Source organism: Tursiops truncatus, chromosome 3 (assembly GCF_011762595.2).
Source record: "Tursiops truncatus isolate mTurTru1 chromosome 3, mTurTru1.mat.Y, whole genome shotgun sequence".
In the NCBI taxonomy this organism is placed as follows: domain Eukaryota; kingdom Metazoa; phylum Chordata; class Mammalia; order Artiodactyla; family Delphinidae; genus Tursiops; species Tursiops truncatus.
Window position 1 is genome coordinate 48937690 of NC_047036.1, and position 25746 is coordinate 48963435.

The 25746-nt window shown below is 37.2% G+C and overlaps 2 protein-coding genes across 7 annotated transcripts in view; one reads left to right on the forward strand and one right to left on the reverse strand.

Moving 5' to 3' along the window:
• Positions 1-14786, forward strand: part of KIF2A (kinesin family member 2A) — a 70373-nt gene extending 55587 nt beyond the window's left edge. For 3 of the 4 annotated variants that reach the window (XM_019929995.3, XM_019929996.3, XM_019929997.3), the window contains exons 17-20: positions 3482-3632; positions 6844-6945; positions 9356-9491; positions 11782-14786. In XM_019929995.3, coding sequence (XP_019785554.1) covers positions 3482-3632; positions 6844-6945; positions 9356-9491; positions 11782-11867 — 475 coding nt within the window. In that variant the 3' untranslated portion in view covers positions 11868-14786. Of the gene's footprint in view, positions 1-2327; positions 2442-3481; positions 3633-6843; positions 6946-9355; positions 9492-11781 lie in introns of all 4 variants that reach the window. The other variant, XM_019929998.3, reaches the window with a different exon arrangement.
• Positions 14751-25685, reverse strand: DIMT1 (DIM1 rRNA methyltransferase and ribosome maturation factor). Of its 3 annotated transcripts, XM_004329046.4 has the most exons (12): positions 25463-25685; positions 25035-25108; positions 23805-23891; positions 22008-22069; positions 21830-21923; positions 21691-21740; positions 19937-20060; positions 19708-19800; positions 18804-18868; positions 17880-17943; positions 16525-16631; positions 14751-15002 (listed from the first exon to the last, which is right to left on the reverse strand). In XM_004329046.4, exons 1-12 carry the CDS (start codon positions 25539-25541, stop codon positions 14960-14962), a joined length of 942 nt encoding a protein of 313 aa, XP_004329094.1. In that variant the 5' UTR covers positions 25542-25685; the 3' UTR covers positions 14751-14959. The 3 variants fall into 3 exon arrangements, with proteins under 3 accessions (XP_004329094.1, XP_033708787.1, XP_033708788.1); XM_033852896.2 differs by lacking the exon at positions 25035-25108 and having other exon boundaries at positions 25463-25599; XM_033852897.2 differs by lacking the exons at positions 21830-21923; positions 22008-22069; positions 23805-23891; positions 25035-25108; positions 25463-25685 and having other exon boundaries at positions 21606-21740.
• Between the last annotated feature and the right edge of the window lie 61 nt (positions 25686-25746).

Sequence of the window (25746 nt, forward strand, 5' to 3'; positions counted from 1 at the left end):
GAAAATTCCCCATGTGTCCCTTTCTAATCACGAATCCTGAATAACATGCCTAAATCCATTAATTTCTACCCCAAGGTAGCCATTGTCCTGACTTTTGTGGAATAAATTTCTCAATTTTCTTTCTCTCTTTTTAAAAATAGTTTTACTACCTATGAATGTATCCCTGAACAATATAGGTAGCTGTATTTGAACTTCACATAAATTAGATCATACGCTTTGTTCTTTGGTATTTTGCTTTTGCTTCAACTAAAGAGATTTTTAAAAATCATCAGTAAAAACTGTTGGAAAGTATAAACTTATTGACCTTTTGTAAAGATATTAAAAATAATAACTTTTAAAAATAATTGAACTTTATTTTTAAATTTAATACCCTTTAAACTTTGAATTATAAGATTCTAGCTATGAACCTTTATAGTACCTTTTTTTTTTTTTTTTTTTTTTGTGCGGTACGCGGGCCTCTCACTGTTGTGGCCTCTCCCGTTGTGGAGCAAGCAGGCTGAGCGGCATGACTCACGGGCCCAGCCGCTCCGCAGCATGTGGGATCTTCCCAGACCAGGGCATGAACCCACGTCCCCTGCATCAGCAGGCGGACTCCCAACCACTGCGCCACCAGGGAAGCCCCTATAGTACTTTTAATCATTCTTTGTAGTGAACATTTTTGGTATTGTGGGGTTTTTTTCATTAATTTAAAATGCTTCTTGTTTCAGAATTGTTCATGGGAGAGATGAGGAACAGCTTAGTGTAGTAAAATGATTGCCGTGTTGTAGAATTAAAACCCTCCATGTCTTCAGACTTCTGGCTGCAAAGGAATCCCCCTGATGTGAAAATGCTGTATCTGGTTATTCCTCTAGTTCATTTAGGTCCAAGTAAAATATTTTAATTTATTATCACGTAATGTGATTCATTTGCAACCATTACTAACCATCTAGGACAAATAATTCTGTCTTTTATTTCCATATCTCTAGGAATAAAGATTTTCAACCTCATTTGATAGCTCATTTGAGGAATATAATTACTGCATATAGAATAGTTTAGGTTGGGCAAGAGAGCTTTGAATAGAGGAAAAATGTGTGGTTAGGGGCTAATAGGTATCTAAATTAGGAGATTCTGAAAGAATAAGTAATGGGGTTGGGAGTAAAAAGAGTTATTAAGTCAGTATTAGAAATTTAGGTTTGTCAGCACGTGTGTAAGTAAGCTTTCCAAAAGGATAAAGGCAAAGGAATCTGGTATTCAACCTTTCAGAGTAGATATTACCAATAGGTCAAATAAAGATTCTAAATAAAAGGAATTATTAGTTTGATCTATGTGACTATTTTTGATGTATAACAATAGTAATTTCATTTAGTTCAACCTAAGAGAAGTAATGAGAAAAACAGAGAATATGGTTAGTATATTGAAGTGTTTAAACATAAGGTTCGTACTCACAGCTAGGTTTGAACCTCAGTTATGCCACATTCTCATTGAATGAACTTGGGTAAGATACTTTATTGCTCTGAACCTATTTCCCATCTGTAAAGTGGTGATAATAATATCACAATATTGTCGTAATGATTAAATAATATAATGTCTAAAAATATTAATCATAATATCTGATATATAGGAAGTAATTAACAAATATTGCCTACTGTTATGAAATGGCATTGGCCTAAAGAGGACATAGGGAGTCACAAAAATTGGATAATAAAAGCCATGATTTAGTTAAATATAACTGTCAGAGACATTAGCAAAAGCAATTTAAATTCCATTGCTAAAGGATTTTTTTCACCATTGTTCGTCACCTGAATCACCAAACACAGGAAATTATCTGAGTGACTGTTTTCTCAGTTTGTTCAAGGATTGCTTTATAGCTAATACCATTCTAGGTGCATAGGAAAGAAGTTAATTAATTATAAATGGTGTATGCCATTAGGACTTAATTCTCTTGTGTCCTGTTTGAAAAGACTGCAAGAGTGTTGAGGACTCATTAATGCTAATAAAATATTCATGGTATTGACTACACAAGGAAATTAGACATGAGTGGTCATGTAGCTAAATACAGGGCATTTCAAATTTAGGTGATGGACTCGTTAAACTTCTAGAAAGATCATGAGAAAAGGAAGGACTATGGAGTAGGGAGAACAGACGGGTTCAAAAGCCTCTGCATAGAACAGACGGGTTCAAAAGCCTCTTCACATTGATTATTTTTAAGATAGTGTAAATATATTGTCATAACAACGTTGATCATTTTCTAAACAAATTAAACTGAGTACTAAATGCAAACTTGAAATGTGCATTGCTGTCTTTACAAGAGCATTTTCTTTTAATTTGTTGCTGTTTTGGTGCTGCAGAGTAAAGGAGTTTGGAATTAGTCCATCAGACATTCCCTTCTCACAGGGTAGTGGCAGTCGCCCTGATCTCTCTCCTTCTTATGAGTATGACGACTTTTCTCCTTCAATTACCAGGTCTACTTCATTCTATACATAAGATGTTTATTTTAATAGTTTCTTTTGGATTGTGCTATGTATACATGTTTTATAGCATTTACTTTCATAGCATATACTTTTGTCCTGAGCCATTTTATTTTTCATTTTCATTTTGTTTGGCAGGTGGTGGTTATACTGCATGATCTTCATTTTTATGTACTTTATTAATTTGCTTTAAAATGTTGATTTAGAATTCAGGCTTCCTTTTCCCCTCTCATCTTTTTAAGGATGATGTCATCTTTGCATATTTACCATTGAAGGATAAACTGTCTTATTTAAAATGAATAGTTTACATTCTTTCTGTCTGCAAGGAAATCACAAGGCTCCTCTTGACTTAAAAAAAAAAAAGTGTACCCTCTCCCAAATATGTAAATTGAAGTTTAAGGGGTAAACTTTTTTTAATGATAGAACTTTACAGCTTATAATCTTTATAGATTAGAAATATTTCACATGTAGCTATTTTAATTGAGCCTTCTAACTACCAAATCTGCAAAGTGTATTAAATTCTTTGATTTTGGGGGACTTCCCTGGCGGTCCAGTGGTTAAGACTCCACGCTTCCACTGCTGGGTGTGCAGGTTCAATCCCTGGTCAGGGAACTGAGATCCCGTGTGACACACAGTGCGGCCAAAAAACAAAAAAATCCCTGATTTTTGACTGTGATTTATTTATTGATCTAAGTGCCACTGTTAGCATTTTTCTATTCAGCAATTTAGTTGCAACAAGTGTCTCTTATTTATTTTGAAATACTGAATCTGCATACTTTGTTGATTCTCAATTTGTAATGCACAGTAATTATGTTCGAAGTAATTGTAAAGTTATATACCTAAGTAAATTCCTAAAGCTTCACAGCTAAACATACCTTTAGTATTTCAACAGATTTCAGTTAGATTTGATCTGGAAAGCTGACATCATCAATATTAATATGTTTATTGAATTGCTTTTATATTAAATAGGTTGATATTTCTTGTTCCTCTGCATGAATCTTTGTTAATTATAGATACCTCTTATGTGTTTATAGGGTGAAAGAATTGACTGTGGATCCAACTGCTGCTAGTGATGTCCGTCCAATAATGCACCATCCACCAAATCAGATTGATGATTTAGAGGCACAGTGGGGTGTGGGGAGTTCCCCTCAGAGGGATGATCTAAAACTTCTTTGTGAACAAAATGTAAGTGACATAATATAGTTGTAATTATCTAAGTCATTTCATCCATAGCAGAATAAGTGAAAACTATCATCTAAATCAGGGATCAGCAAACTACAGCCTATGGGCCTGCCATCTGTTTTTACAAATAAAGTTTTGTTGAAACATGGCCCTGCTCATTAAGACCAGAGGTGACAAAGATTGTATGGCTCACAACCCCAAAATATGTACTAAAGTTCACTGACCCCTGATCTAACTATTCTTTTTTCCAGATTTTATACTGATGTTAAAATTGGGGGATTTTTAAAGTAATACAGGGTAAAAACAAGTTTAAGAATTGTACATACAATATATCACATGTATAAAGCTTAGAACAAGATTATGGACACATGCACATGCATTAAAAGGATTCATGAACTGTATCAAAAATGGAAAAAATCTGACATTTGTTAAATCTGGTTGCTTTCTGTATTTTTGAATGTTTGGTGACATTTCATAAATTTAAAATTCTGATTCCCCTGTTACTTAAAAATAATAATATGTGCCCACTGTATAAGGACAATGAGGTATAAAGAAAGAACAAAAAAGCACAAACACATTTTCACATAGTTATTTAACTTCATTTTTTAAATGTATAATCTATATAGTTTTGTATCATTCTTTTCCCACTAAGAATCCTATAGTGGCATTTTCTTATAAAGGTAGCATTTATTAGTTGCTTACTTCATGACATATATTTGCTAGGCATCTTATGATCTGGTATAGTCCTCACAATTCAGTGTGGTAGATACTATAATTATCCCTGTTTTTAACTTGACTAAGATCATACAAGTAGTAAGTACTGAAGCCCAGCAGGATTGAAATCTGGGTCTTTCTTATACCAGAGTGAAATCTTAGGTCAGCGAAATTGATTGCTTGCTGCAATAAGATATTCTTTGGAAACAGTATAACTTAAGTTAATGTTTTTGTACTTTCCAGCAGGTATTTTAAAGTCCAAAATATTCTAGAGTAAACAAACGGATATCCTACTTTTTGTTATCATGTTTCAAAATACTCTACAAAGTAGGACTCAATGCAGCAGTTCTCAACCAAGAGTGACTTGGCCCCTCTCCAGGGAAAAATGTATGGAGATATTTTTTGGTCGTCACAGGTGGGATGGTGTTGCTAACATCCAGTGGGTTGAGGCCAGGGATGATGCTAAACATACAATGCACAGGGACAGCCTTCCTCCTCCCCCCAAAAATGTCTGTAGTGTCGAAGTTAAGAAACCTGGTTTAAAATAAGAGTTCTGGGCTTCCCTGGTGGTGCAGTGGTTGAGAGTCCGCCTGCCGATGCAGGGGATACGGGTTCGTGCCCCGGTCCGGGAAGATCCCACATGCCGCGGAGCGGCTGGGCCCGTGAGCCGTGGCCGCTGAGCCTGCGCGATGGGAGCCTATGCTCCGCAACGGGAGAGGCCACAACAGTGAGAGGCCCGCGTACCGCAAAAAATAAAATGAAATAAAATAAAAAAATAAAATAAGAGTTCTGAACTTTGAACCATAGAGGATAAAGACCTAAAAATGAAATCCTGGCGTTAGTCTATCCCCTGTCCCCAAAACGTTTGAAAGAGACTGCAGTTGCTTTTTAAATCCTTAAAGCAAAAAAAAAAAATTCCTTAAAGCAAACCCTGCATTGCTCCTAGATACGGTGCTTCCAGAGATATGGAAAACCAGAACAAGATAGGCACTCCCTATAGCAGATCTCTCACATTTTATTCTTGCATCTATTTGGTCTTTGCAGGACCTTAATTTGGAGAGGTTGGCTAGGTGACCAGAACTAATCCAGAGGCTTTAAGCATGACATCATGGGTTCTTGCAACCTCCCTTATATATGAAAGAGTGTGGATTTCTTTCAACTTTGCCTTCCCCAAGGAACTGTCTTGAGATGGTTCAGCATTAGCCTTTAGTTAAGTATTGGTGCATGTGTATGTATTCTTATTGCTATATTAAATTTTAACAAGGTAGATTAAAATGGGATAGTGTCCAGGACATGCCCTGGAGATAAAAGTAATACAGGTAGACAAACTAGAGGATAATCAAGTGCATTAGAATTCCATAAGTAGTTGTATAGACAAAAAGTATTCTGAGTGGGCTGCATGGAAGTGATAGGAGTTTGCATAATATCTTGAAGCAGAGAAAAGACAGGACATTCTTGGCTTGGCAGGGAAGTGGGCAGATAAAATGAGTAAAGGTGGTTGACTGTGTATTTACCAGAAGGACAGAGAATATGAGAGAATCATGCCTGCATGTCCTGATTAAAAGCAGATGGCTCTTTTCCCAAAGAAAAAATAAAAAATTCTTTAGCCAACTTGATTATATAAACTTTTAGGGATGGCAGCTTATTGATGAAAGAGTCAAATAAGTCAAAGTCTACTTATAATATTTAATTTAACGAAAATACACATATATTTAGAATTGTGTATTTTATTTGAAAAATGTTGCTTTACCTACTGACATTTTATAAAACAATTTTAAGGGTACTTCTCAATCACTACAGCCACATTTTGAGGAAATAAATCATTAGATGTTAGAGTTGGGAAGGAAGCTCAAAAAAGAAAGCAAGGCCAGAGAAGTTTGACTTGATGTAGGACCAAAATATATGTTGCATATACATATGTGAGTTTTTGTTGATAAAGTTGTGAATTGTCCATTAAAATTTCTGTAAAAACCAGTAAGTAAATTGTAGAATGCAATTCAGAAATTAAAATTTAGTAAGAGTTGAATCCTTCAGAATACCAATTTGATAGTCACAGTCATGAAAGATACTATGTTTACGTCTCTCTTCTAGTGAAAAGAAATTTAAGACATATATGTGAATTAAATTGTTAGGGAAAGTAAACAACACTGAGGAAATATTTCAGTATATTTCTAGCCTGTGATAAATGTATTTTTGAAAAGTTGCACTCCAAAAGAGATTGCTTTTTTACAGTAATTCTGCAGTAAAGCTTGGGATAAGTGAAAACTGTCTCTTACTGATGTGTTTAAGTTTGTCTTACTGAGTGTTATGTTAAATATTTTTGACCCATAAAAAGAAATTGTGGCTTTGCCTTTCATGTTTTGTTTTAGTTGTCTTTAACATTCAGGCATCCTCAATTTCTAAGTTGCATTTTTGTAGATGACACAGAAAAACTACTTTTTTATTATAACATTTAAAATATAAACTTATGTCATAATTTTTAAACTATTTTTATTTTAAGGAAGAAGAGGTTTCTCCACAATTGTTTACTTTCCACGAAGCTGTCTCACAAATGGTAGAAATGGAAGAACAAGTTGTAGAAGATCACAGGGCAGTCTTCCAGGTAAAGTAAGACAGAATCTTTAATCAAATGTTTCTCTAGAAAAATTAACTACCAACTTTTGTAATTCTTTGAGTATCACACTAATCTAAAAATAATACTCGTTTATGTGTAAGTATATGTGTATTTGTAGGGCATATGCCACAGTACGTTTTGAATAGAATGAATGATCACTACAAACTTTCTTTGCAGCTGTGATGGAAAGATCTACTTTATTTCTTCTGTTCTCCCACTTCATTTGCTTTTGTCAGTTGTCCGTTTATAGAGGAGTTGAACTTCTACCCTCCACTACCCCTTTCTTCATGGTAGGCCAGTTTGTTTGACAGCAGTAGGAAAAACTCTGCTAAAGGGTATCAGAACAATTGAGGAAGAGTCAGTCTTTGTAGAAAAGGAGGAGTATTTCAGGAGAGTTACTGTACTGACTGAGCTGTCAGTGGCAGATGACTGAGGGGTATTATATCCTTTCCTATAGCAGTAACTCCTTAGGTATTTATCCCATTGTGTGTTAAACCTATTTTAAAAAACCTTTTACCATACGATCCTCCCCTCTCCCTTTTTATAAACAAGAAAATATTCTGGGGACTTCGCTGGTGGCACAGTGGTTAAGAAAGCGCCTGCCAATGCAGGGGACATGGGTTTGAGCCCTGTCTGGGAAGATCCCACATGCCGTGGAGCAACTAAGCCCATGCGCCACAACTACTGAGCCTGCACTCTAGAACCCGTGAGCCACAACTACTGAGCCCACGTGCCACAACTACTGAGCCTGCACAAATAGAGCCCGTGCTCCCCAACAGGAGAAGCCACTGCAATGAGAAGCCCACGCACTGCAACAAAGAGTAGCCCCTGCTCACCCACGCATGCAGCAACGAACACCCAACGCAGCCAAAAATTAAAATAAAATAAATAAATTTATTTTTTTAAAAAAAGGAAATATTCTGGAGGGTGATACCTTTGAGGAAGTGAAGATAATTTTGAACATATTTATGGAGACTGTACAGTCAGGTTGCCCCCCACCCCCTTCCCACAGTATATAAATCCTTTGTCCTGTTAACCTATATTCCTTCTCTGATGTTGAAGAAATCTTCATTTATCTGTAAACAGACATTAACATTCCTCAGCTCTCGCCATTCAAGCACTTGGATGAAGGTCTCAAAAACATAAGAGAACTGTTTATAACTTCAGAATAGCGTATACATTAAAAGTGTTACAGTTTTAGTCAAATCCGTATTATGGGAATCTCTTCAGAGGCCTAGGTATTTAGATTAAATCAAAAAAGGACACTTGTAATTTAAGAAAATTGCTAGAACAATATGGACACCCATAAAACTCAGTCAGGTGAGGCTTTCAAACTCAAATTTATACTTGATGTGTCAGAACTAAATTGGTACATTTATAGAACAGTTGTGTGTGCAGCACAATTGAATTGTCTTGGAATCCAGCAGTAGACTTGTGAATGCCTTGTTACAATGAGGTATGCGCCACAACTACTGAGCCTGTGTGCTGCAACTACTGAAGCCCGCGCACCTAGAGCCCATGCTCTGCAACAAGAGAAGCCACCGCAATGAGAAGCCCGGGCACTGCAATGAAGAGTAGCCCCCGCTCCCCGCAACTAGAGAAAGCCCGCACACAGCAACAAAGACCCGACGTAGCCAAACATAACTAATTAATTATTTTTTTAAAAAAGGAATGGTTTCCTTGAAGCATTTATGAATAGTAGTAAGTAGCTACTGTTTAGTGGTTCATTTGACTCTTCTAAAACGGGCTATCCTGGGAGTTCCCTGGCTGTCCAGTGGTTAGGACTCTGCGCTTTCACTGTGGAGGGCGCGGGTTCAATACCTGGTCAGGGAGCTGAGATTCTGCAAGCCACACGGTGCGGCCAAAAAAAAAAAGGGCTATCCAGTGTTCCCTTACAGTCGATAATATTGAAGAGCTAGTGTGTAGAATTTAGGATTACCTCTTGGCTCAACCACTGTGAGGCCCCAAATAGATACGTTAATTCCAGATGATTTACAAGTTCTGGGCTCCCATAGGCCTCATCAGATTGATCAGTAACTTTATTATTACACCCGTTGTCTCTATTTTAGGGACAGCTGTTGAAGTTTGAGATTTACTATGCTCATTGATGTGTGTGTGTGTGTGTGTGTCTGATTCATTCCCTCCCCCAAACCCCACTCAAAGTAGAGTAATAATAGGAAAATGAAGTCATCTTACTTGGCCTGTCACAGTGGTGTTTGTGTTCAAATTTAAGGAAATATTTCTTAGTTTTACTCTATAATAAAGATGTTTTATGGTTATTAATATTTTAGAGAATACTATCTTGAGTATGTTTGATTAACATGAAATTTATTAATTGGTTTCTGTCTTATAAATAGCCTCATTGGATTATTGATTTTTTTTTTCTTGGTCATTTCAGGAATCTATTCGATGGTTAGAAGATGAAAAGGCTCTCCTAGAGATGACTGAAGAAGTAGACTATGATGTAGATTCATATGCTACACAACTTGAAGCTATTCTTGAGCAAAAAATAGACATTTTAACTGAGCTGCGGGGTAATTCTTTTTTCATTTTAGTGTTTGAAATCTGCCTAATATTTGTATGTAATTAGTGGGAGGATTTCATATTGTAAGAAGATATCTGAAGTGAAAATTATGGGTACATTTAACATCTTTCTAGAGGTATTGAAGACCAACGAACCATTCTGATTTTTCTAAAAATGAAACATGAAAAATCATTTCAAGTGCTCTCTAGTCATCTTTTTTTTTTAGTCTTTGGAGAAGGTAAAGACATCTTTTGATTAAAGAGGGACAATATATTTTAACAAGTTTGTAAATTTTGTATACCCATTCAGAGTTTTAGTTTGGTGGGCCGATGCTTTTCAGAATTATTTTTCTTGGTTTAGGTCTATTACGGGTCATCTTTCTTTAGCCTCCTATGTGCATCTCCTTTCTGTGCATATTGTCATGTTTTTCCTTTGAACACTTGTTTTAAAAAATGAAGGGGAAGGTTTCAAAACAACTCTTTCTACTTTGCTTATGAAGGGAGGCATGTGGTTTACCTACATGCCATGACTTCTTTCTCGGCTTTTTAATTAGCTTCTCTCTGCAGCTTCAGATAAGCATGTATTGTATGTGCTTTCTTAGGTTTTGGCAAATTAGCTATCTTCATTTATATGCAAGTAGGTTTCTTTGTGTGTGCATGCAGTGCAACATGAAACCAGACTGAAGTTGCTAGTTTTTAGCATCAGACAAGCTGCTTCAAATTTTTTAAACTAGGTTCTTTGTAAAGTTGGTTATTTGAAATCGTATCTTATAGAGTCAGCAGTGACCGTTTTGCCAATTTAGAATTGTTTGTGCAGATGTAGGGTTTCTAAAATTTGCTGTTTTTCATGTTCTTCATATTCAAGCCTTGATTTAAAGTGTTTTGATCATTTTTCTAATCTGTCATAATGCACAAGCAGCTTTTTCGGTATGCATTTTATTCAGAAGACAGATCACAATGCATCCTAATTTTTTTTCTTTATAAGATGTAGCTTTCAACTTAGTTCCTTTCCTTAATTTTCTCAGGATTCATGTATAAGCAAGCAAACTTTGAAGAAATTACTACCTAGATATTATATTATTCAGTCCTTCCTTAGAAGAAAATTTTTTTACCATCCAGAGATAATTTTGTTATTAACATAAGAAGTTTGAGAGCTATTATCTTGTATTACCAGGCATCAAATCCAGAAGTCCTTAAATTCCTTTCTTATTTTTTATTATTTTTGGCTGTGCTGGGTCTTCATTGCGGCATGCGGGCTTCTCTCTAGTTGCGGTGCAGGCTTAGTTGCCCTATGGCATGTGGGATCTTAGTTCCCCAACCAGAGATCTAACCCATGTCCCCTGCATTGGAAGCCAGATTCTTAGCCACTGGACCACTGGGGAAGTCCCCTTAAATTCCTTTCTAAATTTCAGAAAAGTCAACTTTTTCAACATCGTTTTACTTAGGAAGAGGGGAAAGAAATTGAGATACCAACTTTATATCTCTCCTTTTTTCTGAAAGCCATAATCTTTGCACATTTTAAGTTGGGAAACTGTTGGAAGGTGCTGTCTCTTGTGCATTGTGCGATGCTTACAAATATCGCTGGTCTCTACTGACTAGATGACAGTAGTACCACCCCAACGTGACAATCAAAAATGTCTGTAGATGTTACCAAATGTCCCCGGGAGGGGAGCGAAAATCACTCCCAAATTGAGAACCACTGTTATGGAAAGATTTCTCATCTTCACACAGCTATTATCTGCCTCCTCCAATGTTTACTTACGTATTTCTTACTCTTAAGTGACTGAATCAGTACACGATAGACAGTAGGACAGAATTGTAAGGCCAAGAAATGTATGTCCTGTAATTTCCCTTCCCCATCATGCCCTTTTGCAATCCCTGATAAGGAAAAAATGACATGTCTTCTTAAAAACGCAAATAATCTTAAAATTTCATAGTTTAAAAAGGTAAAATAGGAATTGGGAATAGACATTTTCTAATATTGAGAGAAGAAATGTCTACTTTACACACATACATAGCCTCTTTACACTGCAAAAAGGAATTCAAATAAATTAAAATTGAATGCTGTAAAATGTGCCAAATGGAACAGAAATCTGTTGAAGATAACAAAAAAAACCCACAAGTATTTCCAGGGATCTAATGAGTCTGTTGCTATAGTTGAGCACTGTTCTGAGTTTCTGGACAACAAAGAAGGAAAAATCCTGAGTTAATAAAGAGAGCTGATTTGATAGGACCCATAAAGTTGTGTGCTGCATTGCATGTAATGCAAAACTTATTCCCTTGTTCTTTTCTTTTTCCAAGATAAAGTGAAATCTTTTCGTGCAGCTCTACAAGAGGAAGAACAGGCCAGCAAGCAAATCAACCCGAAGAGACCCCGTGCCCTTTAAATCAGCATTTGCTGCTAAAGGATTCCCAGAACCCTCGCTACTGTAACATACAATGGTTCAGCTGTAAGGGCCATTCGAAAGTTTGAAATTTTAAGTGTCTGTGGAAAATGTCTTGTCCCTTCAACCTGAATGACATTTCAATTTTGTGAAACACTCCTTTGTCTACAAGATGCTTCTAGTCCAGAAGGCACAACCAAGGTTTGGGAATAGTGAAGCATTTTGTTTCATTTACCCACATAGTGATTTACTTTTGAAGATCCTTGCCAATTTTATTTTCTGTATGATGAAGTAAGATTGTGGACTTGATCCAGAGGTGAATAGTAGGGGGAAGCCACAGCATTTCCTTTTAACTCAGTTCAATTTTCATAGCAAGACTGAGCGGTTTTAAATCCTTTGCGTGCATGCATACCTCATCAGTGATTGTACATACCTTGCCCACTTCTAGAAACAGCTGTGCTCACCTCTTCCTGCTTTGTGCCTTGACTAAGGCTACTGACCCTAAATTTCTGAAGCACAGCCAAGATAAATTACATTCCTTATTTGTCATTGTAAATTACCTTTATTGTGTGTACATTTTTACTGTAATTGAGACATTTTTTGTGTGTGACTAGATTTGCAGGATGTGCCATATCAATGAATGGAACTAAAGTCTGTGACAGTGGACATAGCTGCTGGACCATTCCATCTTATATGTAAAAAAATCTGGAATTATGATTTTAAAACCATATAACATGTGGTTATAATTTTCTTAGCATTTTCTTTGTAAAGAACTAAAATATAAACTAGTTGGTGTATAATAAAAAGTAATGAAATTCTGAAAAGAGTTTTATCTTAGGATAATACATATATATGCAGTGTGTGTTCCAGTGTGGTATTAACAAGACTAATAGTGCAATTTGATCTTTACCAATACCATTACTTAAGTTGAAGTGTCCATTAGCACCCCAAAATGAACCTTTTAAATGGTACTGTTAAAGGAAATTGGCTTCTGATGCATGAATATGTACATGTACATTGAAAGTAGTCCATAATAGAACTGTTAGTTTAAGCCAAGAATAGACAGTACATAACTCTCTTGAAAAAGAATTTAAGCTAAGAAAGAGATGACTGTGCCTTGAAAGGCACATCTGACCCAAGCTCCAGCCATTACCTAACGTATGATGTTTCACCATGATTTGATGAGCATCGCTGAATTCTCACCAATCAGCTCATCTAGGGCATGCTGCTTTTTAAATGGTGGCACTTATTTTTACAGATTGCTATTCCAAGGAAGAAAACTGGCCACTTTTCATGTAAATATTTTGTTACAAGATTTATATATCTCTCTAGGAGTTTTCCCTCAGTTCCCAGGATAGTGTCTAGGAGTACGTTAACAACAAAAAAGTCTCCCAAGGGTGTCTTGTTTTGATTTACTCTAGGGAACTACCAGCTCATTCATATGGGCTAATGGGAAGCTATGAATAGAGTCACATGAGCCAGATTCCCTACTTCACTGTCCACAGAACTCAGAAGGTCGCTGTGGGAATCCTAACACCATGGTGAAAAGCTCCTCTGTAAACTTGAAATCTAGAACAAGTGTAGATTTTCACAGTGTGCTTATTATTAAATCTATGGAATGATCTTCAAAGGACATAGAGATATGTGAATTTACTCATTTTAAAGCACAACAGATAAGTCTTAATTTATTATTTAAATTAGAAGGGTACTATCTCTGGAAGGTCTCCTCAATTTGAAATGTACTGCCTTATACTATAATGGCTTCATTCTGATTAGTATTCAAGGTGTATTAAATATCAGTACCAGAAAAGATCTTGGTAGTATAATCCATTCCCTCAGTTTTACAGATAGGGAAATCTGAAGGTTATAAAAGGGACTGAAACTCAGCAGTCCATAGGAGGACAGGGAAATAAGAGGGAAAGCTGAATTAAATCTTAAATTTAAATTTTCCTTTAAGGATAGAGATGGTACAAGTGAACTTTGCTAATTAAGTAGTTTTGTGAGATTAAAAAAACCTACTCTTAATTATGTAGTATTTATGTAACAAAAGTGGCTTTGTGCAGTTATTTAAAGAATAACTTAAATTTTTTGGATCTGGATTAAACATTCTTTACTTTCTCAGACTTGAAAGCTGATATCCCTATTAATAATTAACTAAAAATATACATTATTTTAGTTATATAGGAATGTTTTAATATATCACTTTGAAGCCAGATTTCTAAAAAATCTGTTTATGCAAACAACCTATCTTTTCCTTCTAGGTTCACTCAGTGTACCTCTGTTAAAATTTGGATTTTAACTTTAAAGCCAGTGTTGATTTATAAAACCCTTTGAAATTTTAAATCTATGACTATCTCGCCAAGAAAAAACATACAATCTTATAGTTCATTTCATTCTAGTTGAGCATCCTCATTTACAAGTAAGGAATGCCCAGAAGTAATATGCCTGGCACCATGTGGTGGCAGTAGCAGACTCAGGCTTGCCTAGAACCCTAGCCTATTATGCTGCAGGATTGCTAAAGGGGTAGGCAGTGATAGAAATTATATAGGATAAACAGAGAAAGAATGAGAGAAGCAAAACAACATTTTAGGAAACAAGGAAACAATTGCTTTACTGTACACATGAATAACAAGAAAAAATGGTATGGGGAATATGTGACTAAATTAAGCATACTTTAACTTTCTTATGACTTGAAGAACAAAGGCCTAAAGAGCTAAAATCCTAAAAAAAGGTTCTCATAGTAATATGTAACATAGAAAATATTAGTGTAACATCTTTATATAATACACTGTTAGAAATAACTTTTTTAAGTGTAAAGTTGTGCGTGTCTGCGGCTCTTAAACTTGAAGAGTATCATGTATAAATTGGACCCTGCCCTATGTTGTGTATTAAAATCAAACCAAATCCAAAAAAAAAAAAAAACCTGTAGTTAGAATTGACTTACTTCCTTAAAAATTCAGAGTAATAAATGGTGACAACAGTAGTAAATCAAAAATAGTCAAGCACATAGTGTCCAAGCATAGTTCATCTTCTCAAATTATTAAGAATATATAATTCTACTTTGTTGAGTTTGGAAACTTCTCTTCTGCAGATACCTAAGAAAAATGGATACCTTCTGCATTGAATCCATGTAGCAATCTGAAAAAAGAAACCAAAATGGGATGGTATTGAAATGCTAGTTTGTAGCAAGTAACAGTGCATACATAGTCCCTATACCATGAATTCTAAAACACAAATACATCAGCAAACCTGTGAAGCCCACCCACTCCTAACACTAGTCATTAAAGAAACTTTATTCTTCAACTAAATTTATGAGATGTATATTGGTTAAAACCACATCATTTTGGTGCCTCTTCTGTCATAGCCTGTATGTCTTAAGGCATGATGAATTTAAAATGATCTTAGACCTACACTGTCCCTGGCCTAAGAGGACACTGGCCCTTGTTCCATTTCAACCTGGTAAGTGGATGTGAAGCTGTTTGGAATTAGAGGCAGGAGAGAGATGAATGGCTAATCTCATGTGTCCATTCTTCCTCTCTGAGTTCGCTGTTACTGAGTTTCAAATTAAATACTGCTTCTCTCTGGATACCTGTGTACTTATTAGATCCTAGTTAGCAAACTGCATGTTTAGTAACCTTGAAGAAGATTAATAAGAATGAAGGAAAATAAGATGAAATATTTCTACTTAGACCTGCCCGAGATTATTTTCAGAATGGCCCATAAGAACCATCGAGATGGGTTAAGATATCTGAAAAAGGAAGATAGGTACTTATGAATAATGTTCAACTCCTAGGATTAACATCTAATAAAGACTCAGTAGTACTGCTAGCCTGCCAATAAAATATAAGCGCCATTTGTCTCAATTACATACAACTGTGTTTCTAGCATAGAAAAGTCAAACCAATGACTTTTATAACAATCTACCCTCTTTTTTTATCAGCCTCTAGACCATGGAAGCTTTAAAAATGAATTGGATAAACAGGAAAAAAATTATGGTTTATTAGTTAGGAAATCAGAGTGTTAGTGATTAAAAACAATGAATACAGGTTAATAATTACCTGGGTAATTTGACGCCTTACTCTGCTTTGCTAAGACTTACTTTCTTAATCCAAGGAAAACAAATTTCAGTCTATATTGCCCAGTTAATTATGACACCCTTCTTTTGCTTCAGGTGTGTGGAACTTGCCTCAGTCCACAAAATAAGTTACTGAACCAGTTAGAAATGATAACCAGATATGATTGTAACTAATATTATTTCATACTTAAAAGCTATTCTCAATAAAGAAAAAAGACCCAACTATATATATTATGATTCTTTTACCTTACAGGCTACTTTGAAGAGACAAACTGTTAAGACTAACTGTGAATGGGAGTTGGGGGAGGGGGCTAGAGGGGAGGAGCATGCAGACCACCACACACATTGCCACAGAGGTTATCTCCAGGCTCGGACTGTTCCCCACCACTGTTCTTACAGAAGTGTTCACTCTGCTGCAGCTAACTAGCCTCCGTCTTCTACACCAAATACTATTCCATACCATGGAAGTGCTATGCAATAACTCCCAGGTAGCACCTTATACCACTTAAAAGCCTTTAAATTTCTAAATCTGAAGGTGTCACAGTAAAGATATGTAAAAATGTAGGAAAAGGAAAATGTAGTTACCTAATGAAATCATCTATGTCCATGGAACGGGCCCGCTTGTCACTAAAACCTGTGCTGGTTAGGATTTGCTGTATTTTATCTGCTATGCTGAAATCTTCTGGTATTATCTATCAATATAAGATTCAGAATAAATGAACAACATATCTTTAATGAAGTCACTTTGACTCTTTTTTTTTTTTTTTAGTTCAGTAAGTCATAAACAGTCACCTTATCAGTTCATGATAGTTTTGGAAAGCCTGTTTGTGCAGATTAAGACTTGGATCTCTCATTAGTTAAGTGGTTGATTTTTTAGCATATACCAAATACACAGAAGACCTTGAATGAGTTAAATCAAGTATATTGCCCTTTTTCTTCTTAGAAATTCTGAAATAGTTGTTTCAGGCGTCACAAAGTACTTCATAACACATAAAATAATTAAAACTATAACATAAATTTTACAGCAATTGTTACTTCTTTAAAAGTAACATATTCTTGGTACAAATTTCATTTTACCAGCTAGTTAAGTTTTTCTCATAGATGGCCTCTCCAGCCCTTGAAAATATTTCATACTTTACATCTTTCATCTAAAAACTTGTCTTAATCCAGCATAATATTTCCTATGTAGGTAGATGTACAATGACTTTATTCATAAAATGGAGGTAGCAATGTGGTACATTAAACCATGTAAGATCTGAGTAAAAAAAAACAAAAGAAATTTGCTTTTATCTGTCCGCTCCGTTTAATTAGCTTGAAAGAACTAAAAAGTTATCAAACATCACAGTCATTATATATATGGATATGTCTATGTGTGCTCACACACACAACTAGTTAAAGAAAATGTTGCACAGATAATATAATACAGAGACATGAGGTTCACAACCAGAAATCTGCTATTTATCTCATACTTTGTTCTAATTATTTCAATTTCTGGGTATTAAAAAATAGTAACTGAGAAAATAGTAACTTTAAATTTGTAATTGCTACGTAAGCAACAAGCAAGAAGGGACGGCCACAATTCAAAGGCTAGCAAATGGTACACAATTATTTTACGCTGAGTAAGTTACACAAGCTTAAAACTTTGAGAAAATTATGATTCAACTGAATCTTTTTATGGCAAAAAAAAAAAAAACGTCAGTAAAAGTGGATGGAGTGGAGTATTCAAGGGTGTTCAGATATGTTCTGCAAAATACATAGCAGCAATGACCTGTTAGAATTCAAGTTCTAGTGCTAGTTAGACATGACATACTGTCTTTTAAGGATCCTATGGAATGTTCAAAATTAAGAATCTTGTAATGATATATGAAACAGAATAGGAAATAGAGGGACATTTTAAAACAGAACAAATTATTGAAACAACAGAAACATTTTCTGCTTACGATATTATGGACCGAACAGTGAATTCTGTAGTTTTTTTCCAGTAGCTGTTGCACTGCACTTGACCTGTATTACGTAAAGACATGATATCACTATTATTCCCAAGTCAGATTATAAATAATTTCCTTTAAGTTTATTATAAGATTAAATTTACGTTCCATATGGCGAAATTAAGGAACTAAAAAAGGTGTTGAATATTTAAACTTCTGAAATAATCGCAACTACTAATATTTAAAAAGTAAGTCCTGATAAACATCTCTCACATTCTTAAAGAAGTTCTAGACTCCACAAAACATCATCTACAAACATTTTTTTTTCATTGTGGCTTTCACCTTTCTTTTGACCTTGGGCCCCAAATTGCTGCTATATTTTTCCAAGTTAAAATGCCATAAATCTTTTAAAAATGTGGAAGGGGTCCATCATACCTCATCTTTCCAAGGAAAAAGTAGGCAGGATGTGTGGTCAGTTTTTGGTTATTTCCCATTTTGCAAACAAAAACCTGATCTAATTCCCAAGTCCAGGAACTTTTCTTCATTAAGTTCTCCTGCCTCACAAAGTACAAAATTAAAAAGATAGGGCTTCCCTGGTGGCGCAGTGGTTGAGAGTCTGCCTGCCAATGCAGGGGACACGGGTTCATGCCCCGGTCCGGGAAGATCCCACATGCTGCGGAGCAGCTGGGCCCGTGAGCCATGGCCGCTGAGCCTGTGCGTCCAGAGCCTGTGCTCCGCAACGGGAGAGACCACAACAGTGAGAGGCCCGCGTACCACAAAAAAAAAAAAAAAAATTAAAAAGATAAAAATGTGTCTGGACATGGATCATGTTTATGCTTTAGGGTATCTGTTCAGGAAAAAGGACCAAATTCTAGCACTTAGCACAGTATCTGAAGCACTGATCCCTCATATATCATAAATTAGTAAAATACTTACTTAAATGCAGCAGACAGTGTCTTGTTTTTCCTAACAAAGGTGATCCTTACTAGGCCATCCCATTCCTGAAACAGTAGATGGATATTTTCTTACAGAATATTAAACCTGCCTATACCTACTAGGTATTATTTTGTGTTAACATATAAAAATGAAAGGAGTGATGGAGTGATGAAAATGTTCTATATCTTGATTTGGCTGGCACACATATGCAAAAGTAAGATGCATACTTGATTTTCACACTTCTGTGCACCTCACTGAATATTTTACCCTCAATTTTAAAAATAGAAGAAAAATACATATTTGTTCCACATCTGAACAAAGAACATGGCATTTATTTAAATCGAAGTATCATTTTCAAAAAACTCAAAACAGACATGATTTAGAATATAGCCTGTACAACACACCTAAGTAAACCTTGCAGGAATAACTGACAACCACTCCACTGCCACCAGTTACTGACCACATAAGCAATCACGTTTTTATCCCATGTGATTGCAGTAAGGTTTTACATCACATCATCTGGCTTTCTTCTCTTTTTAAATGGCAGAAATTAGAATTTTGATTAAAAAGTGTTATACTATTTAACACAACTATTTTCATTTTATCTTGTTTTCCATGTCTTATTCAAATAGATACATGTTTTCCATAGCTATAATCTTCAGCAAATTGCAGTGGCATTCTAATCTTTTTACCTTTTGCAAACATTTTCCATGCTCTTGAGGTCCTCAACAACTATCTTGTGTCAAATAATTCCATCTACTCCATCACAGGGATGTATCATAATTAACACTCTCCTGTTTAGACATTTAGGTTGACTCGTTACCTTTCTGCTGCTACAGACACACATCTTCCAGGTTGGACTTTTTTTTCCCTTTACTGAATGACCTAGTTATTTTAACCTCACCTGAAAATTGATAGGTGGTGGTGGATTCTTAGGTTCTATCCTTACGACACTGGATTCCACCTTGGGCGGTGGTCTGAAGTTATTCTTTCCAACCTATTAATCAGAAAATGTTTAAGGAGTCCTCTCAAAAACAACTTTAAATAGTAATCAAATACGCTTTCCTCCCAGAAGGCACAGCTAGATGCTCAAGGATGAGTTAAGCCACATTACTTCAACAACAGTCACGTACTTTCATTAGATGGTCCACACGTGCTAATAGCTGTGTATTAATTGACAGTCTGCAGTATAACTTATCTCCAGGTTTTGCAACCAGTCGGAGAGCAAATTCTCTTTGAAACATAAGTACAGCACATCTGAAAAGACAGAAGAAAGGAATAAGGAACAAGGTCATTTTCAACTATAAATGTATTTTAACTGCAATGACTTTTCTTAAGTGGGAAATAGAGCAAAGCAATATCTGGGGTTAATAATTAGTCCAGCTGGCCAGAAGGGAGGAGAACACTTTCAACCTGAGCTTTATTACCACAAAATGATCCAGCTGCCTTTGTTTTTCATTGTGTAATGGCCGTAGCTCCAACCCCTTGCAAATGTAAGCCCTCAATGATGAGAAAGTATTTCAGATCAGCACTAGTCGATAAGCCCCTCTAGGAAAACAAAACCCAGGGACTTCCCTGGTGGTCCAGTGGTTAAGAATCTGCCTTCCAACGCAGGGGATGCAGGTTCAATCCCTGGCTGGGGAACTAAGATCCCACTATGCCACAGGGCAACACTACTAAGCCTGCACACTCTGGTGCCCAGGTGCCACAACAAAAGATCCCATGTGCCTCAACTAGGACCCAACACAGCCAAATAAATAAATAAATATTTTAAAAAACAAAACCCAAACGAGCAAAATTGGTTCAGTAGCTGAACTGTATTCATGGGGTGGTAAACATCCCTGTGGAAGAGCTGAAGCAGATTGTGACATCAGGGTCCTCCTGGTTTAACAGGTTAAGGAAAGTGGACTTTTTATTCAGCAAGCAAGGGGGAAGCTCCTGAACAGGAGAAGAGCATCTTCAAAGCTGGGATTTGACTTTCAAACTTTTTTGACAATAAGTCACACTAAGAAGTACATTTGACGTTGCAACACCTGCCACAAATCTCTCTCTATATATATGTTTAGGGAACTCAAACAAAAAGTTTCACGAAACTATAATCACCTCGATGACATGCACTGAATGCCCTCTGATATATTCTATTCCATGTCATTTTTTTCTAAATGACAGTCATGGGGCTTCCCTAGTGGCGCAGTGGTTAAGAGTCCGCCTGCCAATACAGGGGAAATGGGTTCGAGCCCTGATCCGGGAAGATCCCACATGCCATGGAGCAACTGGGCCCGTGAGCCATGGCCCCTGAGCCTGCGTGTCCAGAGCCTGTGCTCCTCAACAAGAGAAACCACCGCAATGAGAGGTACTCGCACCACAACGAAGAGTGGCCCCCGCTCACGATTAGAGAAAGTCCACATGCAGCAACGAAGACCCAACGCAGCCAAAAATAAATAAATATTTTAAAAATGACAGTCATGGCTCACTATTTTATAAGTACTAAGGAGTTTTTGACTTGCGATTCAAAAACTACTGGTACAGACTGTACTAGAAACCACTTAGGAGGCCACCGTAAGAATCTAGACATAAGGTAATAAAAAGTTTGACCTGGGCTAATGGCAAGAGCATGAGAAAATAGGGAAAGGCCACCTGGTCTCAGGAGCAGGACTTAGACCACACCTCCCCCAAATAACTCTGGCAATTGAAAAAGAAAGAGAGAGAAAGAGAGAGAGAGAAGAAGAGAGAGAGAAAGCAGCACACAAATTGGTATTTTCTACAAAACAAATTCTCCAGTAGTTTTTCAACTGAATTAACCTTAATCTTTGGCTGTCTGTGTTCATGGCCTAAACTGTCAATTTTCCTAAGATTTGGCAGTAACTTTGCTCTTCTTGTCACAAACCTGAAGAAAGGTCGGTGCAGCAACAGCTTGAAGACAAAAGGAGAAGAGATCTGTAAGAGAATTAACTAGTTAGTTCTGGGAAAGACACACCAGGAAACAATTTAGGATATATACTGTTCCCTACATTTTGAAAACATACCTGATAAGGCAAATTTGCCACACAAGCATCAAAAAATGGCAAATCTGTTTTCAACACATCACCCACCATTACTTGAAGTTTGCTGGCCAGAGGCCTGATAATAAGAAAAAAAAAGCAATTAAAAAGAATACTGTTTCATGAGACTGAAATGCACTTTAATTCTATTATGTATACTCACGTGCCCTGAACTCTTTTGTGAAGTTCAGCTACTAGCCTTACGTCAAGTTCACAGGCTATTACCTAAATTAAAAAAAAAATTTTTTTAGGTTAATTATAGAGTATAAATCTTTTCCTGTTATCTCAATGGAAACTCTTACATGATTTAAATGAATTAAACTCCTTTTCCCAATTCTACCATCAATATTCCTTCAATTGTACTCTACCAGCATATTTTAAAGAACTTATTTAAGAGAATTTAATGAAGAGAGTATTTACAAAATGTGGGAATGGGGTTAAGGGAACAACAACAAAAACACCACCCAGAAAAGTAGACAACCGGACTATGTGAGCGTTCTACCCAAATAATTGACAGAAGTATTGTGCTCATATGGCTCCACGCTTTGTAACTCAACTGATGACGAAAAAAATACACAATATGTCTTTGTAGTAAATGTTCTTAGAAGCACACAAAGCAACTGCTCCTGGAATGAGTATATCACTTCTCTCATCTACTGAGATCCAGAACATACAGCACAGATAACTTCTCAAGTAAATGAAAAGGGATGCCAGATAGGCTAAAATTTTAATTTTATTTCAATATAAGCTGAGGTTTTACTGACTTCCAGGAAGACCACATCTACAGAGTAGATATATGTGCCGTTTAGTCTGTTTAGCTCCCAGGTCCATTCTCCAGCTTTCTCTGTGCCTGTAGGGTCATACAGTTCAGCTCCGTTGCCCTTTGACTTCTGGTTGGGATTGGCTACTGAAAGGCAACGGCCTGCTGAAAGGCATTACCGGTGCAAGGGGCAATGTTGAGTATTTCCTAATGTCTGGCCGTGCCTTGCACAAGTTTTGGCAGCGGCTGTGTTCTGCTATGAGTGGCCCCTGTTCGATGGCTCCTGCTCTTACTGGGCTCCGGTAACACACTTCCCTCCTCTTGCCCCTTGAGGTCTTTGGATAGTAACTATTTCCTGCTGTTGCTAGTCCCTAGGTTTTTCACTAATGTTTACTGGTTCCCTTAACATTCCCACATTTTGTCAATGGTCTCTTCATTGAGCTCTCTTCAGATAAGTTCTTTAAAATGTGTTGTCTACTTCCACCAGAAGACAAAACAGTGGTCTAATTTAACTGGAACTAGGTGAGCCAAGAGACAAAGAAGGTACCAGCGGTGGCCAGGTGACACCCTAATCTCAGAGGCCTGTGCTAGATCTCCTCCAAAGTCCTAAGGTCCAATAACTCCAATTGCTGTGCTTTGTTCCCCTGAGCCTAGAGGTGGTAGCTGCTCTCTGTAATTACTACTATTGGGTTACCTCAGTGTTCCCATTTTTTCTCTTAGTCCTCTAGTAACCATGTAACCAATTCCCTATATTAAATTCCCTGTATTGAAATATCCAATGTGGTTTTGTTTCCTGATTGATATACCCCATATTTTCTTTTTCTTTTAATCCATTTTTAAAAACTGAGATACAATTGACATATAACATTAGTTTCATGTGTACAACATAATGTAACATTCATGACCACATAATTACAATTTTATTTTCTTGTGATGAGAATTTTTACTCTCTTTAGCAACTTTCAAATATACTACACAGTACTGTTAACTATAGTCACCATCATGTCCATCATCCCACGGCTTACTTATTTTATAACTGGAAGTTGGTACCTTTTGACCCCCTTCACCCAGTTCGCTCATATTTTCTAAGATAAAGTTTCTAGCAAAGGAGCAATTAATTAAATAGATCTGTAAGCCACCTGAGCTTGCTCACATAGTAATTTCTGATACCAAACAAGAGGATACCAAAATCCTCTTTACCTTTTTCGCCTTTTCTAGCAACTTTACAGTCATATTGCCAGTTCCAGGTCCAACTTCCAGCACCACATCAGTTGGTCTTAAGGCAGCCTACAAGCAAGCACAACCACTTTAGCTTTACAGGAACATCTGTAATAATTTAATTTACATCTGAATATCTTTACTCAAAAGTGCTCAGTTAGATCCTATCCTGACTCCCTTTTTAGAAGATTCCTTCATGATCTATGTGCTTAACAAAATTATCTCATTAACATTAGGTGCAAGTGGAAATCTAACACCTCTCCTAACTTGGGGCAATAGTTAGGAGTAAGAAAAGCAGGAATAGCAGTTCTTTCTGAGAGTTGCATTCTGCTTTCTACCTTTGAAATGATTCCAACAGCATCTTGTTATCAACTCTGTTATCACCAAGTTCAAACTGGAAAGGTCAAAATGATGACCTTGCCTGAGAACCATAACACGTTGTACCAGTATTTCTCAATTCTCCATCCATGTATGGCTTCAGGGATGCAGGAGTATCCAGAAACTTTACACAAAACTTGGTGTCTGTATGCACACAGCTGCAGTTCATAGCTTTCATCAGACGCTCAAAGGAATCCATGAGCCAAAAAGGTTAAAAAGCTAGGCCAATTCTCATTCTGTAAACGACACTAAGTCGAGATTACCTATGTAATGTTCTTTTTACAGCTCCAGGATGCTTCCTTTGCAATCCTGAAAGTAATTTGCACCACCTGTGTTTCTTGTCCTAGCACCCAATCATCCAAAACAATAAGAGAACATCAATAGACCCATACAGGAAGAATACTCCAAAGAGTTTATGTGTGGCATTGGCTTCTACCATATAGGTTTCTCTGGGGAACAAACTTCCAAAGGTGTCTGTTTAGACATAATTTTAGGGTCTGGAGTAAATAAAAACTAACAGTGATAGATGGTGCCTAGAAAAAGTGATTGGGAATAAAATAATAATAATCTGGAATCGAACAAGTAGAAATGTTAAGCTAAGAAGTAAATAATCTACAGAAAGATAAAAGAATTTGGAGCCAGGAGAAACCGAGACCCACAGAAGGAAGCAAATCATATTGAAGACAGCTTGTGAATCCTACACAGTTCCTCAATTCATTCAACAAGTATTTATACAGCATCTATTTTGTGCCAGGCATCCTTTCTGTGCTTAGATATTCCTAAGAATAAAATCAGTAACCCAATAACTCTCTCCCTCTCCTCTTCCACACCCACCTTATCGATAATGCTGTTAACAATGAGAGGATTTTTCAAAACGTGCTGCCCAATCCCCGTGTTGAACATGAGTCCTGGAAGAAAACATGAAATAGCCTTAACTGCCCAACTAAAATCAAATATTGGACCATCCCAGAAAAGAAAGCAGGATAGTTGGGTTAAAGTATGTGCGCCAACGAGAGCCACCAAACGTCACGCTTGGAGCCGGGATGACAGTTTCAGTTCACCCCTTCTGCTGGAAAGGAAGCCAGAGGCTGCGCGCCGGGCCTGCGGCCCGCGCTCCGGGAAACCCGGGACTTGCGCGGCTCCCAGAGCACGGGCCACGCCTGGTCTCACTGTCCCGGCCCAGAACTCCGTCCTCGCCCCGGGTTCAGTCCTGCCGGAAGACCCAACCCGACTGACCCCAGCTCCCTCCCGGCTGTCCCCACCTCCTGCGCTCTTCAGCTCCCGCCGTTGTTGTTGCCGCTCGCGGCACCGGCCGCTCGCCCCTGCCTTGATCTTCGGCATCTCTGCAGGCAGCAGGCCCACAGGCCGGTGAAGTTAGAGAGGACCGGAGCCTGCAACCGCGAGTCACCGAACCACGTGGGAATCGCCGGCCCGCACCAACAGCACAGGTTCTGGCCACGTCTGGGAGGGGCGAGGACCCGCCCACTGGCTTGCTCCGTGGTGCGCCCCCAGAAAGAGGGCCGACCTTGGGGCCCGCTGGCCGCCG